General features: G+C 41.4%; 1 protein-coding gene across 1 annotated transcript in view; it reads left to right on the plus strand.

Moving 5' to 3' along the window:
• Window positions 1-5,564: 5,564 nt before the first annotated feature.
• The window catches only part of DDAH1 (dimethylarginine dimethylaminohydrolase 1), a 207,654-nt gene continuing 191,853 nt past the window's right edge, over window positions 5,565-21,365 (plus strand). The window contains exon 1 of the mRNA XM_044001947.1: window positions 5,565-6,093. Within this exon, the coding sequence (XP_043857882.1) occupies window positions 5,575-6,093 (519 nt within the window). The 5' untranslated portion in view covers window positions 5,565-5,574. The remainder of the gene's footprint in view (window positions 6,094-21,365) is intronic.

Genomic DNA, 21,365 nt, shown 5'->3' on the forward strand with positions numbered 1-21,365 from the left:
CTGAAAGGTAGTTTCCGGGTAGATGACAAGACCTGCAGAACAAAGAGAGGTACCCAATGTATGGGCTGTTAAAGAGCCTTAGGATGACATTACTAGGGGGAAAAGCAGCCTCTTAGGTGAAGCTGTTCATCCACTTTCCTTATTTTGGAAGTTGAGTAAGAGGAAGAGGATGTCAAGCGATTTGGGGAAGAACCTTGAGGATCTCTGAAGATACAAAGATCAGGTTTGTTCTAGTGAAGATATTTTCCTCTGTAGTTAATTTCATCAGAATATCCTGATTAGGGGAAGCCTTCTTCAAGATACAATAAGTGGGGGACAGCTAGGTGGTGCAGTGGATAGAACACCGGCCCTGGAGTCAGGAGGACTTGAGTTCAAATCCAGCCTCAGACACTTAACACTTACTAGCTGTGTGACCCTGGGCAAGTCACTTAACTCCAATTGCCCCCCCCCCAAAGATAGAATAAGTGGACTTATCTGGCTGCTGAATAAAATATAGAATGAGGGTCTGTCTCTATTTTTTAAATTTTATTTATTTTTATTTATGTGATAAAGCAAGTATTTCCATAACATAGTATAGTAAAAAAAAGATTGCACATGAAAGTAAAAATTTATTATGTGCCACTTGCTATTCCTTTAAAATATATAATAAAGTTGTCATGTAAATTTCTTTTTAAATTTTTTCTTCCCTTCCCGCCACCCTAGAGATAGCTACCATTAGACACAAATATGTATGTGTGTTGTGTTTGTATAAAATCATTCTATACATACTTTTATTTATCAGTTATTTCTCTGGATGCAGATTTTGTCTTCCTTCATATGTCCTCTGTAGTTAATTTCGGTGCTACTAATATTCCAAATTATTCATTCACTCAAAGTTGTCCTTAAAACAATACTGTTGTTACTGTATACAATGTTCTCTTGGTTCTGCTCATTTTGTTCTTCATTATTTCATGCAAGTCTAAGATCATCAAGCTCATAGTTTCTAATAGCATTCTAGTATTCCATCACAATTATATACCACAACTTGTTTAGCCATTCCTGCAATGTTTTCAGTTCTTTGCCACCAGAAAGAGAGCTGGTAGAAATATTTATTCTCAATTTCTTTGACCTGCAAGGTTATTTCCCCCCTGAGGAGAAGATCTTTCCCTCTAATTCAGTCTACCTCCTCCACATAGGCTCAGAGTCAGGAAGACCTCATTTCAAAGCCTGTATAAGACATAGACCAATAAGTGTGACTGACCCTGGGCAAATCATATAAAATCTTTCTGGATCTGTAAAATAAGAGGGTTGGGCTTTAATGTCTCTAAACACCTTTCCAGCTCTGAATCTTTGTAACTATAAATGCTAAATGACTATTGAATGAATGACATACAAGATTTTAAAAACCCTCAACTAAAGATTTACAAACAACCCTCAGAGAGAATTTTTGGTTCTCTGGAATTGCATATGGTCATTTCATTGACCAGAGTTCTTAAAGTCTTTCAAAATTATTTCTTTTGACTATGTTGATATTGCTTTCCAGGTTTTTCTCACTTCACTCTGTATCAGCTCAGAAAATACTGAAAGATGAAATACTGAAAATACTGAAGAGTTGAATAGACATGAATAAAAATTTAGTCAAGATCAATGTAAAAATTTATTCTTAGGTTCCAAAAAATCAGCTGTACAAGCACAGGGTAGGGGAAAGATGTAACTTTCAGTGGTATCAAACTCAAGTAAAAATGGATTCCTGTGGGCTGCATATTGACTTAGAAAATCACAAATTAACATTATCTATGTTGTATTTTTATTTATTTTGTTAAATATTCCTCGATTACATTTTAATCTGGTTCCAGCTGCACTCAGGAGTTTTCAGTTGGACACTACTGGAAGAGTTCAGTTCAAAAGAGACCTGGAGTTTTAGGTTGACTGGAAACGCAGTGTGACTCAGTTGCCAAAAAACCCTCAGACAAACTTGTTCTGCATCAATACAGGTATAATGTCAAAAATTAAGAGAGGCAAAATAATTTGACTGTACTGTGAACAGGCAGATCCCATCTGGAGTACTGTGCTTTGTTTTAGGCACCACATCTTAATGAGAAGAGCTTCAGTTTTTATAGCTCTTAAAGGTTTGCAGCAAGGAGTTGAACAGGAGGAGAAGAACAGCTTGCATTCCCTTTGAGAAATTGCAAAGTTCCTTTAATGGCTCCCAGTTTCTCCTTGAAACAAAAGCTCATTTTTAAAAACACAATTATACTTCCAGTAATATTGTATGTATGGTTGCCAGTCACGGAATACCACTATCTCGGAAAACTGCAAGTTGAGAATTACCCCCAAAGCAATGGAAAGATGCATGTTGCCCATGAGTTGGTTACAATCTAACCCATTACAAACAATGAATTACAGTAGAGATGCAATGGGGAGGGAAGAGGAGAGAAGCAGCATTTACTAAGTGTACATCATATGCCAGGAACTGTGCTAAGCACTTTACAAATATTAGGTCATATGAACCTCAATGAGTTTTGGGGGAAAAGATGGACCAGTTATGTAGTAAGAGCAAAGGATAGCTCCTTCAGTTTCCTTGAGATGCCAAGACAATGTACTAAAGACCCTCAGAATTATGGGTGCACTTTTGTGATCAATTTATGGAAGGATGTGGTCAAAAGTTACATAGGATAGACAAGCATGGACAGGTCAACATCTGCATTGTTTAAGGAAATGCCCGCATAGATAAGATCATAAATTCACTGGAATATCTTTAATAATGGCAAAGTACTTTATATATATGTATATATATATACAAATATTTGTATATATATACACACATATATATAAAATCTCATTTCATCCTCCCAATAACCCTAAAAGGTAGGAACTATAGATACTAGTCTCACTTTAAAGAGAAGAAAATTGAGACTCTACATAGGATGATTTGCTCAGGATCCTGTATCTAACAAGTATCTGAAACAGAATTTAAACCCAGATCTCTCCAGACTCTGTGTTCTGCTATTGTTTTTCATGACATCACTCTGTTCTCAGGAAGCTGTTCAGAGGACAACATGATCAATATCATGAAAGGTCTAGAAACAGACTTACTGGATGGTCTGGAAACATTTCATATTAAGGACTGCTAATGAGAGCATTTAATCTGGAAATATTTGAAGGGCTATCATGTGGAAGACAGACCAGACATTTAATACATTTTCAGAGAATCTAACTAGGCTTAAGGGGTTTGAGATACAGGAAGATGTGTTTCTGATGAATAAATGAAACAAATTTGACAGAATTTAACAAACTTTTTTTAAAAAACAACAGTATATTGGATGGGACTCCCCACCATTGGAGGTATCCAGTTTGTAGTGCAATTATTTTGTTTTCTTAATTCATTTTTTTCAAAAAAAATTGTTAACAACAAATCCAAACCCTTGTAACAAATATGCATAATTAAGCAAAATATACTCTCACATTGGTCATGTCCAAAAGGGTGTGTCTCATTTAATTCATTATTTCTCTCTCTGGAAGTAGAAGGCATTTTTGGTTCTCTGGAATTACGTATGGTCATTTCATTGACCAGAGTTTTTAAAGTCTTTCAAAATTATTTCTTTTGACTACATTGATATTGCTTTCCAGGTTTTGCTCACTTCACTCTGCATCAGTTCAGAATGGTCTTCCCAAGTTTCTCTGAAACCATCCCCTCATTGTATTTTTCTTATGGCTCAACAATCCATCACAAAGCAAATTATAATTTACTCTGCCATTCTCCAATTGATGGGCAACTCCTAAGCTTCCAGTTCTTTTTCAATTCAATTCAATAAACATTTTTCAACTGTCTATGGCAGTGTATGCAAGTATATGCCAGGCTGTTGTTCTGAGCCCTTGGGATACACATAATAAAAAGAGACAGACCCTTCACTCAAGCAGCTTAAGATCCAATGGAGGAAGACAATGCACAAAAGGAAGGTTAAAGGGGGAGGGAGGCACCAGGAGGGATCCCTGCAGGTTGTATATTGACTTAGTTTTAAAATATAGTTATCTATGTCTTACTGTATTTTTATTTATTTTGTTAAATATTTCCCAATTACATTTTTTTTTGGTGGGGCAAATGACTTTGATGGGGTTAAATGACTTGCCCAGGGTCACACAGCTAGTAAGTGTCAAGTGTCTGAGGTCACATTTGAACTCAGGTCCTCCTGAATCTAGGGCCGTTGCCTTATCCACTGTGCCACCTAGCTGCCCCCCTACAATTACATTTTAATCTAGTCCACCCCTTTGGAGAGTTTTGTGGGTCATGAGGTTAGGCCAGGTGTTTGTCATGGTTGATCTTCTCCAACTTCCTCATTCTACAAGTGATAACAATGGAGGCTATTTACCCAAGGCCACACCCAAGGTAGAGAGTGGCAGATCTGAGATTTGAAATCAGGCTATCTAATTCTTAGAATCATAAATGCATAGATTTAGAGGTGGCAGGGAGTTTAGAGTCCATCTGCTCGCTGGCTGGCTGGCTGGCTGTCTCTCTCTCTCTCTCTCTCTCTCTCTCTCTCTCTCTAACACACACACGAAGAAACTGAGGCCCAGAGAGGTTAACTAACTTGACTAGCTCCTTGTGATTGTTCAGGGTTACTAGGATCCTAGGATCTAAGTATTAGAACTAGATTTGCAACTAAGACCTCAGATTCTAAATTAGGGATTCTTTCCAAACAGCAGGTTGCCAACATGGAAAGGTTTTGACCCCACTAGCTTGCTTCCCCAAATCTTCTCTTCTCCGAGTTAAACATTCCTACCTCCTTCAACCCACCCTACTGTACAATTACAGAGGTTTTAAATATCCACCTAGATATGGAACTGGATCTCCGATTTCCCGGGAGTAGGTAGCGCCTGCCTACCGAGAAGACTTATACCAATCCAGATGTGCACCTCTTTCATAAAGGTCTTAGAGAGCTCCTAGGGGATAGGGGTGCAGATGGTGCTTAAACGCCTTGCCCGGGGCCACACGCTGACAGTTTGGACTTGAACCCAGATCTTCTTGACTCCAAGGGTCAGCTCTCTCTCTTTCCACTATACCACATGAGGGTCACTCTCTTCACATCCCCAACCCATTCCCAAAATCAACAAGCATGTTGGAAGGTAAAGTATAGGAGAGATTTCTTTATGGAGAGGCAGCCAAAACAACTTCGTGGCAAGAAAAGGCTAGTCGTCACGCTGGGTTCTATTTGGGTGGTTTTAAGCAAACAGGCCCCCTGGGGAAACGGGGCACGTGAGATATTGGCCTTTGCTCCCTGCCTACACAACGCGAGGCTGGAAAAACAAGCATCTCTATCAGGCCACGTCCCTGGCAATAGTTACTCAAGGGAAGATAACATGTGCCCCACTCTAAGGCAGGGGGGCACAGGTGAAGTCAGGACAGCGCTTCCCCTGGGTCCCTACTACCTGTCCCACTGGCCCGGGATGGGCGCTTCCTCTCCGGGAGGCTGCCCCGGTACCCCGCACACACACACCCCAACCCCACCCCCCTTTCCTTGGCTGCGGCGAAAACCGGGAGCCCTGGAATCCGCACATGGAAACTCCCGTGCGTGGCTCCAGCCTGGAGCACTGGGCATGCTCAGTGAGCCCGGGCAGGTTTTTGGTCGCGAGCAGGAAGCTTTTTTTGCACTACATTCATCGGCTGCCAGGAGAAGGAGCCGCGGTTACGTGGTCGCCGCTACCCTTCCCGGGGGGGCCGCCTGTCACCGCACGGCACAACGCAGCGCCGCGCCGCGCCCGGCCAACCCTTCCTCGCCTCCCCGGCCCCAGCCGCTGCCGCCGCCGCTGGCCATGGCCGCGCTCGGCCACCTCTCCACCTTCGGCCGGGTTACCCACGCCGTGGTGCGCGGACTGCCCGAGTCCCTGTGCCAGCACGCGCTCCGGCGCCACAAGGGCGACGAGGTGGATTTCGCCCGGGCCGAGCGGGAGCACCAGCTCTACGTGGGGGTGCTCAAGAACAAACTGGGGCTGCAAGTGGTGGAGCTGCCGGCAGACGAGAGCCTGCCCGACTGCGTGTTCGTGGAGGACGTGGCCGTGGTGTGCGAGGAGACAGCTCTCCTCACCAGACCCGGGGCGGTGAGCCGGAGGAAGGAGGTAGGGAGGCGCGCCGGGGCTGCCAGAGGCTGGGGGTGTGCGGGCACGCAGGGCAGGGCAGGGCAGGGCAGGGCAGAGCTGAGCTGAGCTGAGCTGACAGAGGAGGGAGGGCTTCGCAGGTTGGGGCGCCCCTCCCCGCGCGCCCGCCACTTACCAGCCGCATTTGCCCAATATCTAGGAAGAATTGGCTCCTGCACTAGTTGGGAACTTCCCATTTCTGGGAGAGAGTGTGTATGAGACAGAAACACACACAGACCTAGCAGAGAGAGACACACACGGAGAAGTTCATTGTCATTATCCCCTGACTATTTGCTAAGGGTTGCATGCTGTTCGGATGCTAGAAGTGTTATTTCTGCTTTCTTGCAGGACTGGGCAGGGTGCGTGAAAACCGCCCCACTCCATCCCACCCCACCTCCCACACACATGCATTTTTGTTTGTTTGTTTTGCAGAGAGAGCCAGAGAGAAAAGAAAAAGAAAATATAACTCCCAGCTGTTTGTCAGGGAGAGAAGAGCCCCTGTGTGCGGTGTGCTCTAAGGCGTGGCAAGCAGGCAGGCTGGTGGAATGATGGGAGAGGGACTTGAGGGAGATGCTCCCATTTGTCACAATGAAGCAGGGATCAAGTAGCTTCTTGGCTGCTCAGGAGCAGTTTGGGGGCCCAATAAATGGGGGCAGGGGGAGTACACGAGTGTACTCAGATCTCGGTTACTTTTACAATGCTGGCTAGTGAGTCATGCGGAATGGGAGAGGAGAGTGAATGAATACAGATGGGGGGTGTGGGTCTGTGTTTTGTTGGTTTGGTAAGTGTTGGAATGAATGGAGTATATTTGGAAAGCTATACTCTGTGTGCGGTGCTTGCTGTGTTGTGAGTCTTTTAAATAGAAACGTTGCCCTCCAAATTCAGCTATTTTTTAGTTTCATTAAAAGCAATTAAGAGATTGTTTTGGTTGTGTGTTAAAGGGACAGTGACTATTTAAAAAGCCACAACAACATGTGAAAATTGCAGGGAATGCTTCAGATACAATATAGGTCAACGCTGAGAGACAAATAGGGTGAGATTTGATTTTAAAATGCCATCTGGCCAGGGCTGCACCAGTACTTGCTCACAGCCAAGGCCCAAAGAATTGGTTGCTGTTAGCATTCAATAACATTGCAAGAAGCTGGTGCTTTCTTTCATATTGAGAGGGTTTTTTTTGTCTTTATTCTTTTCACACATTGAGGCATTGACACATGTTAGAAATATTTGGTGGAGTTCAGGAACCAAGTTATCTTGATTTTACACAGGGGCTTCTTATTTGAGAGGGCATTACATTTTCTTAGTGAATAAGAATACTCCATTAATTTAAAACCCTCTTCAGCAACCCTTTTCTCATGTTTCAGGGAACAAAAAGGACATTGGGGCTAATTTCTCAACCACTTGTTTCCCCTTTTTCCTCCCAAGTCTTTGATTTTATGGGGGTTCCCACCAAATTTTAAATTGGGGGGGGGAAGTTAAGTACTAATGGAAACATTTCTAATGCATTCTTCACCAAGAGACAGGGCCACTCGTAGCTTGTGTTTCAACAGAATATGGAAATACTCTCACGAGCTCTTCAGAGTAGTGCCTGTTTGATGGTGGCAGTCCAGTTTTCCCTCAGGGGATTATAGTTCTTGGGTACCTGTCATTTCCAATGACAGTGTCATTTTCCAAAGAAGAAAGTGGTCAATGATCTCCCAAATGTTGAACACTACATTGTAAGTTGGCTTGATTCTTTCCTGTCTTTCTAAGTTTATATATGTGTTTATATACACACATATTGTGTATACATATTTTATACACAGAGACATACTTCCCAGAGGGTCATAATGGATTCATTCTTTATTTTGAGTTGTGCATGTCATTAATTCAATTACAGTGACATTTTCTCCTTCGATTTATGGGAAGGAAAGCTAATGTTTTCGAGCTCCAACCTAATGTAATATGCCTTGCTGCTTCTAGTATTAGTCAAATGGGTGGAAATGGTCCTTTTTCAGTGAGTAGCCTAGAATTGGGTCCACAGAGCTAAGGTACAAACCAACTAGCTAGAATATGCAATAAAGGCAGTGAGTAATAATATTCCTGGTTGGCATTTCTTTGCTACTGTCCAGTTACAAAGCCCTTTAGATCCTCACATGAATCTTTCCAGGTGGATTGCATAAGAATTGCTACCACCATTTCAAAGATCAGGAAATGGTTTGCTCAGAGAGAAATGGTCTGTGGTTATATATTAAATAACAAAGCAGGGATTTCACCCTGGGCCCTCAGACTACCAGTCAGTAACAATGGTATCTTCTCAGTAAGATTGGGTGTGTTTGACTGAGCAGGGATGTTGTTTAAACATTTTGTTCCCCACTTCCTGGCATCTAAACGGTGCCTTGCACAGAGTAGTTGTCCAAACTATGGTGGTTGTTTTTTTAAACTAATGAAATGTCTGAACCATTTCAGTGGCTAGAGAAATACCAAGCATGATCTCCCCCCACACACACACACTATAAGGCATTTGAGTGTGATGTAAATGAAGAACTATTACCTATGTTATTTGGCAATAGCCCAAAGTACCATTTTTGTGATTTTCTGATTTTAAAATAACTCAGGTTATTCAAATTATATGGCTCTACATCAGCCATCCAGGTAGCAAGGTGGAGTAGCAGATAGAGTGCTGGGCCTGGAGTCAAGAAGACTTGGGTTCAAATGTGGCCTCAGAAGCCTACCTGATGTGTGACCCTGGACAAGTCACTTGACCCTGTATGTCTCAGTTTCCTCATCTGTAAAATGAACTCTAAAACGAACAGAAAGAAATGGCAAACCACTCCAGTATCTTTGCCAAGAAAACCCCAAATGGAGTCACAAAGAGTCGGACACAATGGATGTGACTGAACAACAGTAATAACACCAGCCATAATGCTTCCTCCTCATTCATATTTGGGATTTTGCCTGAACTAATATATTGCCTGATATTTTAGTACCATTGGGATTTACTTCTACCTGAATTTCAGTTTTATGTGTAATCTCTAAGGCTGCGTTTGAACTCAAATGATCTGCATTACATTTTGGTGACTTTCATTTGGAGAACCTGAAGAAATCCACCTTATTTATTTACTCCTTCCTCTTCCTTCTGATGAAAAATTCAGTCTTTTACACTAGTTTGAAGACATTATGTCAGTTAATAATGGTTAAAAGAGAGTGGAGAGAGTGGAGAGAGAACTGATCTTTAAGCTCTTCGTGCTTCAGGCAGCTTTCTAAGACTGTTAATTTCAGAGAATGTACCCCTATACATTGGTGGAGGAAGCTTACATATTGGGGTGTTACCCATGTCAATGAAATCATAGGTCCAGTCTCAACCCATTTGGTGGAGGAGAGAAGTAGTAATTCTTTAATAACTGATTGACTATTGGTCAGTATATAAATTACTTAAAAACTGGTTAGCAGGTGGCACAGTAGATAAAGCACCAGCCCTGGATTCAGGAGGACCTAAATTCAAATCCAGCCTCAGACACTTGACACTTACTAGCTGTGTGACCCTGGGCAAGTCATTGCCCTGAGTGCATGCGCGCACACACACACACACACACACACACACACACACACACACACACACACACACACCATAGGTTAGCATTATAGATATTCAATATCTTCTTTTGAAGGACAAATGCCTATGTTACTGTGATTTCACTGGAATAATCTTAGATGGTCACCTAGAAAAGAGAAGTTGAGTCACTTGCTCAGGGTCACATACCCAGTATGAGTCACAGATTCCACTTGAACTCACGTCTTCCTGGCTCTGAGGCCAGCTTTCTATCCACTACACCACACTGCTTCTTAACTATTATTAACAACAACAATAACAATTCTCCAACCTAGTGGCCAAGATTGGATTTTCCTTAGAGGTAGGGAGGTTGAAGTCAATAAGTAGGTGAATTTTCATTTTTATCTTCACTACCTTTACTCCATATAATAATTACTTGGTAATATACATACTTTTGATAATATAACATTGACAGTATTTTTAAAATATCTTTGAAATAGAGCATTTTTAAAGATAGGTGTATATTTACCTTATTTATTCACTCTATCCACATCCTGAATATTAAGGACTTTGAAATAAATGTTTAAGATCCCATATAATACACCCAGTTATATTTCACAAAACCTTTAAAAATCCATAATTAGTGGTCAGTGAAATTTACCATGCAAGGCAGATTTTTATTATTGTTGTTCATGCCTAGCTCTCCCCTTCCCTCTTTCAGCATCTCTTTCACCAAGCAACCAAGTGCCTTCATATTACCCCCTCTACAGTTAGGGTCCTCTGACCTCTGACTATATATAATGCCTGAGAGAATAAGGGAAGGGCTTAGAGATTCTCCTGGGATGTAGCTAACTAGCTGACCTTGGGACAGGAATTCTTCACCAAGACCTGTGTGTCAGACCTTGGACAGCTCACAGCACTGCCCAACCCAGAAGACTCCCGGAGAGATGCAGATAATTTAGGACCTCACAGAAATACACAGAAAAAGCCAAACAGGAATAACTCTCCTCCTTTCCATCCCCTCTCACCACTCAGGCAATCAGTCATTAAATCAGCATTAATTGAGGCCTACTTCATGCCAGGCACTGGAATAAGTGATGGGCAGCTTTTGCCTGGTTTGCTATCTTTCCTTTGTTTAAAGATAAAGCTTCTAAAATAGCAGGAGCCACACAGGTAGCCTCAAGTGTGTTGGGAACATCTACTGCCTGGTGGCCAACCCAGCTTAAGTGCCTTGGCTTTCTTGGGGGGTGGGGGTGGGGAGAAGAGGATTTGGGGTTTACGGGTAAATAATGTAAGTCCATTTTCACTCACATATTAGGAACTTCACATTGCATTTCTCCTAGGATTATTTTCATTTTTAGGTAGGCTCTCAAGAGAAGAAGGCAATGCTTGGAGTTAAAGGAACAGTTGCTACTTACGGTGTTTTGGGTATCAACAAGTCTACACTTGACTGGCTTTGGGTTTATTGTAAGAAAAGCAGGACTATTTTGGCCTCCATATTACAGATGAAAATGAAATGGTTAGTTTATCAGACGGTGGAGCTGCTGCCTATTTTGCATAATTATAACTCATTACCAGATTGACTGTCGGATAGAAAAGAGTTTAGATGTGTTTTGTTGGGCCTCAGTCAATAAGCACTAAGTGGGTATGCAAATATATAGAAGGGATACAGGAACTGCCCTCAAGGGACTTACATTCTACTAGGGAGATTAAATACATTCACAGACAGGTAGCTACAGCATGTACACAGTTATTTGAAGAGAGGTGCTGGCAATCTGAGAAATCAGGAAAATCTTCTTGAAAAATATGGCACTGAAAATGAACCTTTGAAGGAAGGTAGGGGTCTTAGAAGGTCTTGCTAGTAGCAGTTGGTGAAAGGAAGGTGCAGAGGGAAATTTCAACTCAATAATAAGGAAAAACTTCCAAATCATTAGAATTATGCAAAGGTGAAATGGATTGCATTGCCTTGGTAGATACTATGTTCTTTTATCCCTGGAAGTCTTCAGGTGGAGCCTGGATGACCATATTGACACATTCATACCCAAAGCAGATATGAATTAGATTAGATGTCCCCTGAGGGCTCTCTCAATTCTGAGATTTTTCAGGTCAGGTCAACAAGCATTTATTACTATGTGCCAGGCACTGTGCTAAGTGTTGAGGACACAAAGAAAGGGGGAAAACAGTCCCTTCCCTCAAGAAGCTAACAGTCTAACGAGAGAACCAGCATACAAAGAACTGTGCACAAATGGGATCGTCACAGGATAAATTGGAAATACTATCAGATGGAAGCCATAAGGATGAAGGAAAATTGGGGGACAAGGATTATTGTGGAAGTAGACACATTAGCTGATACTTGAAAGAGGCTAGGAGGCAGAGACTACATTCCAAGAACGGGGGACAGTCAGAGAAAATGTCTGGTGTCAGGAAATAGAAAATGTTATTTGAGAAATACTAAGGCAGTCAGTGTTAGTGGTTTAAATAGTACTGGTGGTGATGGGGATGGGGAGTAAAGTGTAAGGAGATTGGAAAGGTAAGAAGGGGACAGGTTATGAATGGCTTTAAAAGCCAAGCAGAGGGGCAGCTAGGTGGCGCAGTGGATAGAGCACCGGACCTGAGTTCAAATCCGGCCTCAGACACTTGACACTTACTGGCTGTGTGACCCTGGGCAAGTCACTTAACTCCAATTGCCTCACCAAAACAAACAAACAAAAACAAAAAAGCCAAGCAGGATTTTATATTTGGTTCTGAAGGTGATTAATCCCATGAATCCTACTTTAGACATTATATCCATCCTCACTGAGCTATTACCTTTTTTTTGGTTGTTTTTCCATTTTAAGGATAAGTAGAATTTAAAAGACATAAAATATGCATACATGAAAGTCCCCAAACTTCTGTTTAAATTCAATATGGGAAAACTCTTCTGAACCTTAATTAGACATTCTTCTGACTCATGGGAAGCTGGAGAGTGAATTGCTGGAGGCCATTCACACAGCAACAAACGATCATCTCTTGGTACAGCATTGCCTCCAACTAGTCCCAACAACTGCTTCCATTGTGTGGTTACACTCTTGGCTCTTGAGAATAGCTTCAGCAAAAAATGTTTGGGAGTGGGTGGGGAAGTTGGATGCTATTAAGACAGGGTACATTTAATAACGTAATTTGTCTACATGAAGTTGATTATGGAGGCCTGGAAATTAAGGAGCCAAACGATGAGTAGAAAGTAATTGTTATCAGATGCCATTGATTCAAATGCGACTTTTTGGCAAAGAGGGTTTTTTTTACAGAACATTTGCTGGGTAGACAAGGAATGGTGGGATTGATTCTCTGTTTTTGCCCAAGAAAATGGCTTTTCACATCTTTGGTTGCTGGGAGTTCAGATTTCTTTTGTATTCATTTTGATTACTGTGATGCTAGTTATCCACCCATTAGTAGAAACCACAAGCCAATAAAAGTCCACTTAGGACATTTGAACAAATGAAAGTTTAGCTTCTAAAACTTTTCCATCAGGTAAATTATTCATGGCCTCTTATGAACCTGAGCATTAATATGGAAATATGTTTCTAAAATGAGTATGGATGTAGTTTTATTGGTTTATTTTTTACCATTAAACAGTACCAGCTTCTGAAGGTTGCTGCTTCTCTATATCTGTGTGCTGTAGCATTTATAAAAAGCAACAGTGATACAACTCAGTGACCTGAGAATACCCCCATATTGGTCCCCACCATACCTGTTGGGCAAAATAATACACCTAGACTTGGATACTTTGATTCCACCAACCGGGGGCATTCCGTCTTTCCAGTTCTTTAGGCCAACTATATAGGCAGTCGCTTTCCATCCAAATAGCACAATAGCAACCTCAAATAATAAATCCCATTTAAAGGGATGTGTGCATAGTGACAGTCTGGTTCACTTTGTCATTGTCAAAAAATTTAATACTGCACTTTGTCTGCTTGAAGCCAAAACCTGGAGGAGCAAGAGTGCCTTATACAAGGGAATCAGATGACAAACTTCTTGGTTCTTCTGTTTAGATCATTTACGCAGTGATGACAAAGAGAGGCAGAGGCACATGGGAGCATTTTGATGGATCTCATTGTCAGGGGTGCTTCCTCTAGCTGTGCAGATCTCAACCTGCCCACACCTTCTCATTCTGCATGCCACAAACAGAGATAAGCATATTGTAAAGCCTGCTGAAACACGACAGAAAACACAACGTGGAGTGAAAACGCATTACTTTGCAAAGACAGGATGGAGGTGGGATGGCTTAGATTGCAGTTCCTCTGAATGGGGATGGGGTAGGGGGTGGGGTTAGTGGGCTCTAAACAAAATATCAGTCAAGACTTGGATACAGAGGCAGGAAAGCTAATGCAATTGGGCAACCTTAAGAGAGGGCAGGTGGCCTCCATAATCATATTGTACTCTACCCTGGTCAGAGCCCTCCTAGAGCATTTTGTTCAGTTCATTTCTGGGTGCCATGAAAGGCAGTGCTGAGTGTTGGAGACAGAACTGGCCTTGGAGCCAAGAAGACTTGAGTTCTAGTCCTGCCTCTGATACATCCTAGCAGTCTGACTCTGGAAAAGTCATTTGCCCTTTGCTCTAGGCAACTCTTGTGACAATAAGATACAGAGATGGTGCCGACTTACATTATAGAAGAAGTTTTCCCATCTGGAAGTTCCATATTAATAAAATCATAAATCTAGTCCCTATCCCTCTACCCAACTGGGTGCCACATTTTATGAAGGACAGCAAGAAGCTAGGGATAAGTCCAGAGGATAGTAATCTGCATGGTGAAAAGCTTCAGGGTCATGCTGTTTGAGGGTCAGTTGAAGGAGCTAGGAATATTAGTCTAGAGAAAAGAAGCATTTTAGCTTTCTTCAAGCATTTGAAAGTCTGACATGTGAAAGATGGGTGGGGTTTGTTCAGCATCCCAGCAGAGAGAAGTGGGGGCAATAGGTGAAATAGCTGTATGGCTTGGTGGATTCAGCCTATGACATTTGTGCAGGACCTGTATGACCCTGGATAAGTTGCAATCACTATGTGCTTCAGTTTTCTCATCTGTAAAATGGAGAGGTTGGATTTGATTTAATTCTCTTCTTGGTTCAAATCTGTGATATTGAGTTGCCAGACCAGAATTGAGTTTTGATATAAGGTTTGTTTTTTATTGTTGTTTTTCAGTCTTCATGATCTTGGCAAAAACTGGGGTGGTTTGCCATTTCCTTCTGCAGTTCATTTTACAGATGAGGAAACTGAGGCAAACAGGGTTAAGTTGCTTGCCCAGGGTCATTCAGTTAGTGAGTGTCTGAGGCAGGATTCAAACTCAGGTCTTCCTGAGTCCAGGCCCAGAACTCTATCCACTGCTTCACCTACCTGCCTCTTAATATAAGGAGAACCATCGTACCAAAGAGAACCATCCAAGAATAGAATGGATTTCCTCTGAAAGTAGGGAGTTTCTCCTCAGTGTAGACCTCCCAGCAAAGGCTGGCTGACTGCTTGTCAGGTGTATTAAAGAAACAATCCTCTTTCATGTATGGTTTGGACCATATGGCCCCTGAACTTCCTCCCAAACCTGAGGTACTGTGAAAAACTTGAAGTAACTTTCCAGCTCACTGACATTACAGAATGTTCCTCATGTAATAAAATAGGTCCATTTCTTGCTGATATCACAAAACTACAAATTACACAATTTCTGATCGCCTCAATTTCATCTGGATGAGTTTATGGGAATAAACACAGCTCATGAAAATCGAATGAAAGCCTTCATGTTGATATTGCTTGACTTTCATATGTATAAATAAGTATGAAACCTCTTGTGGATATTTCATTAAAATGTATTCTGTACTTGATGCCTTTTGTGTGTTCTTAATTGGTTAGGAAAGGTGGAAGCTTCAAATGTGCTTATAGAAAATACATCCCAGGAAGATATATGAAGATGCCTTATAAAATGACCATATTTTTAAAGACCAAGTGAAAGTCTATTGCTTCATAGAATAGCATAGGTCATACTAACTTGGTGAATGTTGTGCCTTAGGTAGCAGATAGTTTCCCAGTACAAGTTGCTAAGGCAGACACCCTGTACTAAAGCAATTTAGTCCAACATTTATTCAGTACCTAATATATTCAGAATACTGTGGTAGGATCTAGGGGATATCCAAAGATCATAGGCTCATAGAATCAGACTGTAATCTGGCAGGGAATTTTGAGGTTCTCTAGTGATACCTCAAAAGGTAAACCTCAAGCTGTGTTTTGCTGCCCAACCATAATAAAATGCAATTGGAACACTGGCCCTGGATTCAGGAGGACCTGAGTTCAAATCCGGCCTCAGACACTTGACACTTACTAGCTGTGCAACTGTGGGCAAGTCACTTAACCCTCATTGCCCCCCCAAAACCTAAACAAACAAATAAAACAAAGTGTAAATGCAATTGGGAAGTGTTTAACAAAATAAAAATAAAGTAGAACATATAGATAATGTTAATTTGTGGTTTTTGAAGTCAAATATGGATCACTATTTCCATTTGAGTTTGAACCCCCCCCCCATATAGTTCAGCCTCTCATTTTATAATTGGAAAAACTGAGACCCAGGGACAATGAGGGATTTGCTCGAAGGTTGATAGGTAGTAAAGCAGCAGAATTAAAAATCAAATTCAGGTCCAGTAACTCCATATCTGATAGTCTTTCCCACTTCTTCAAATTAGAGTCAATAGCATATCATCCCCACTCTCCTAAAACTTACATGTTAGTGTCGGGGGAGGGGGGGTGATAAGGCACAAATAGATAATGCAAAATTTAACACAGTGAGTGCACAAGAAAGGTATAAAGTGAGAGCTTAGAAGGAAAAGTCTTTTTCAATTGGAGAAATCAGGGAAGACCTCATAGATAATGTACTAAGTACAGCTAGTGCCTTATTAGTGTGGTAAGTACAACTAGGCCCCTATTAGTGTCAATAATGAATCTCCTGAAGTGGTCCAATGTATTCAAATTTTTATGATCTAAAGTAATAATTATGTAAATTATGGTCATTGGTTCCAGCCCAATGGAAATATGTAGAATAATGTTACCACTTCGAGAGATCCATTATTCACTAGGTATTGAGGGAAGGGTAGAATATCAGTAAGCAGAGATGGAGACTTGACATGGAAGGGGGAGGGTATTCTACAGCTAGAAGGTACAGAGGAAGGTTGGTAGGGGATGTGGATGAGAATGAAAATTAGCCCAGTTTCCTGGAGTGCAGAATTCCTTGATATGGAGGAATATGAGATAAGAGTGAAAAGACAGACAGGTGCCAGATCTTAAAGGACCTTGATTGCATTGCCAAGGAGTCTAGATTTTATTTTGTAGACAATTGAGAGCAGACACAACTATAATCTTAGATTCTCTGTGAAGTATGGTTTATACCTTATTGTAGCCCATAACCACCAAGCTATTCCAGAACAACATCTACCTATATCATGTATTCTGGAGTTATGAAGATCCCCCATTACCAACCCCACACCTTTTTCCTTACTTTCTCACTACAAGGTCCTGGTGTCATCTAATGTCAAATTAACCATATTGAACTATATCACTGCACACTAAGGTAGGTGAGTTTGCTGGGGACAACTAGATAAAGTGGGACCTGGAGTGCCCTGTAAAATGTCTAGACAAACTTAAAGTTAGGATAAGCATCAATTTCATTACCCCATGTCAAGATAGCCCGTTGTTTTATAGTCATTGCTCAATTATTCATTGAGCTAGAGACATAAATGATTCTCTGGGATTTCAAACAAAACAAAGTAAGACTGTGAAGGCCTGGCTAGGAAAAATTGAAATGTCTTGTTTCATGATTTTCCTGACTCTTTATACTGGAAACAGTGATAGCATCACCTCTTGGACTGATGAAAGGCACCATCCTTAACTTGGCTGCCATTTATCTTTGTATTCATAATTTCCTCTTAACAAAGATTGGAGATGGAAATTAAGTATTTTGGTATGAAAGGATTCTAATTCTCTGGCTACACAAAGAGAGGGGCAAAAGGCAATTATTGAAGTAGTGGATAGAGTGCTGTATTTGGAATCAAGGAAGGCTTGAGTTAGAATCTTTCCTCAGACACTAAGTCACCAAGGCTTCTTTGTAAATGGGGACCTTCATCACTGGTTGTTGAGAGGACCAGATGAGATAACAAATGTAAAGCTCTTTGCAAATCTTGGAGTGATGTATAAATGCTAGCTATAAAAGAGTGAGCTATGTCAATAAAGGACTTCATCACAGCCCTACTCCCGTGCTTTCTCCTTCCATAGAGGTACCTGTGGGTTCTTCAAACCTAAGCCAGAGGAGTATCAAGTTTAAGTAGTATCTAACAAGCCATAAAGGTGAGTATGGATCTGTCAAATACAATCCAACAAGTACTCATTAAAATTTACTGCATGGGGCAGCTAGGTGGCACAGTGGATAGAGCACCAGCCCCGGAGTCAGGAATACCTGAGTTCAAGTCCGGCCTCAGATGCTTGACACTTACTAGCTGTATGACCCTGGGCAAGTCACTTAACCCCAATTGCCTCACCAAAAAAAATTACTGCGTGTAAGGCACTATATTAGGCATGAGATTCAAAAACAAAAAGAAAAGAATCTTACCTTCTAGGAGCTTACATTCTACTGGTTAGATAACACCTTGTAAACAGACAAATATATCCTTGGCAGTTTGAATAGGAAAATCACAGTGCCTGCACACAGTAAGAAAGTAGAAAGGAAGGGAACAAAGGAATAAACATTTATGAAGCACTTACTATATGTCAGGCACTGTGCTAAGTTATTATCATCATCCCCATTTTACAGTTGTGGCATTACCTCTAGTAAGTGCTTAAATGATGGTTGACTACGAGAGAATTGCTGTTTGGCTGTGAAAGAGAAGTAATAACTTCAAGGATCAAGAAAGGCTTCCTGTAGGAGGTGGTGTGTGAGCTGACCCTCCAGTGAAGCCAGGGAGTCCAAGATTGTCTCTTGTCCTGGAATGGCTTAACTCTGTAGGGATTATGACCACCAGAGGGCTGGCTATTAGGTATTGATTTTTTATCAGCTACATTGAGTCAGGAAGACCATTTAAAAGACATTGTTTCCCATTAGTAGCGAGTACCCACATAAATGAAATCATGACTCTTTGAAATATTGAAATAATTTTAAGTCATGTTAATGAAACCAAGAAATCTATCTTCAATGACAGACATATCATCTATCAATAGGTCTGTCTTCAAAGCTGTTTCCACTTATTTGGATCTGCCAGAGGTGCCTACAAGAACCTAAGGTGCACCTAGGTGGTACAGTGGATAGAGTGCTGGGCTTGGAGTCAGGAAGACTCATCTTCCTGAGTTCAAATCTGGTATCAGACACTTACTAGCTGTGTGACCCTGGGCAAGTCACTTAACCCTATTTGCCTCAGTTTTCTCATCTGTAAAATGAGCTGCAGAAGGAAATGCCAAACCACTCCAGTATCTTTGCCAAGAAAATCCCAAATGGGATCACAAAGAGTCAGTCATGACTGAAACGACGCAACAACAATATAAGAACCTAGTTCTAGCCCTGATGAGGTATTGGAGAAGAATTTGAGTGTAGGGTTGTGGGAGTGAGGTGTATTATGGAAGATTTCTAATAATAATGTCACCTAAGCTGGGCCTGGACATTTTTAGCCTAGAAGGATTGTCATTTGACAAAACTATGAAATGAGGGAATCAAATTAAATGACAAAATTAGGAGAAGATGATGGAAGAAAAGAAGACCCACTCCACTCTCCTAATTATGTCCTCTACTCTACACAAATAGCAAAGTTTTTAGGAAGAGAACAACAGACAGTAAACAAACATAGTTTAGCCTTATGCTTTATGACTCCTTTTCAAATGATTTATGACTTAAATGTATTTCTCTGATTAAAGAGTCCTTTGGTGGATGAACTCAATCACGGCACCTCTAAGGGGTCAAACTGTTTTCGTGCATATATATCCCTTCTAACTGTTAACTCTACCCTGACCCCTTCAGTAGGCACTCTACCTATCATTCCAGCACATTTCACACTCACAAACAAAACAGGGCTTGGAAGCAGGAAGACTTTGATTCAGGTCTCCCCCTTCACATTTGCTAGGTGTGAGGTCATGGGCATATAATTTATTCTGTCTAAAACTATAGGTTACAAACAGTTTACAGAATGTAATCAGTTTCCACAGTAGGAATGTACCCATTTTAGCCCTTTATCCATGTGGGCTTGGCAATCCCCCACATGACAGCTTTGTGATACTGCAACCATGCAGGGAAATATGACTCCTGAGTAGTGGAGAAAGGTGAGAGGAGATACAGACTCTCTGAATGGCAGGTAGGAGACCTCCTTAGAGCCATGGGTATGTGGGGATAGCCAGCTACCCATTATGCCCTTGATTCCCAGTGTCTACACCCCCATAAGCTCATGAAATGACTTGGGTGAGATGGTTCTCTTCTTAGTGGAGCTGAGACTTCATCTTGCTCCCAAGTCACAGAGCCCATTTACTCTCATTTTTGTTGTTGTTGTTTGTGGGGAGGCAATGTGGGTTAAGTGACTTGCCCAGGGTCACACAGCTAGTAAGTGTCAAGTGTCTGAGGCTAGATTTGAACTCAAGTCCTCCTGAATCCAGGGCTGGTGCTTTATCAACTGCACCACCTAGCTGCACTGAACCCATTTACTCTTGGGTAGTCTATCTCCTAAACTAATCTGTATGACTTCTCCCTAGTTTCTCTTTTACTATTTGCTTTGATATTGTATGTTTGCTTACTTTCCACGATTGTCTTAATGTAATAAATGTTTGGTGAAAGGGGAACCAAAATGACCATGAGTAAGCCTCCTGGTCTGGAGTTAGACTACTTCCTATGCAGAGTGACCAGGGAAAATGGCTCTCATCCTGGACCCTGGAAAGTAACATACCCCTAGAGCACAAATATTTGATTTGTCAAATCAACAAACATTTTGAAAGCATTTAATATGTTTCAGGCCCTGTGCTAAGTGCTAGAAATGCAACTATAAGGGGGAAAAATCATCCCTGCCCTCAGGGTGCTTACTGTCTAATGAGGGAGGACCATAAATAAAAGCAGCTAAAATGAAGGCTAGTGAGGCACTGAGAATGCTGGAGAGTCAAGAAGAAAAGCCTGGAAATCAGTGAAAGAGTGAGCTTGACTGACCTGTACACTTCTGCTAAATGGATATTCTGGGAGGAACTCACCATGGGAAAAGGGGACTGGACAAGTGGAATGATCTTCAAGAGTAAGAAGGCCAATACTCCTCTTGAAGACCAGAGACTAAAAAACTAGGTTGCCTGGTTATCACCCTTTTCCTACTCTCCACAAAGGTGCAAATCCCAGAGGCATGGGAGAGTCAGTTTAGATCATACCTATCTATATCCCTTCAATATGCACTCTGTGTCCCTATGGCCCAGTTCAGTCTTTTATACCATGAAATCTCAAGTCTTGGTGTATTAATATATGCAAAGAGCCTTGTGCTCATTTATAGGAGAGGACAGATCAAATATCAATAAGACATTTGTTCCTGTCCTCAAGGAGCTTACAATGTGGTATTTAAAATAAAAAAACACTACTTAGACCATACCTTTTGCTGGTATGTTCTAAAGAGTCAAAGGGAATCCTGTGAATTCTTGATTACACTGAAAATGTTGGGAACCTGACAGTTTCAAGATTAAGAAACACAGGCTCCCCAGGAACCTGTTACCTTCTCTATTT

Source organism: Dromiciops gliroides, chromosome 4 (assembly GCF_019393635.1).
Source record: "Dromiciops gliroides isolate mDroGli1 chromosome 4, mDroGli1.pri, whole genome shotgun sequence".
Taxonomy (NCBI): Eukaryota; Metazoa; Chordata; class Mammalia; order Microbiotheria; family Microbiotheriidae; genus Dromiciops; species Dromiciops gliroides.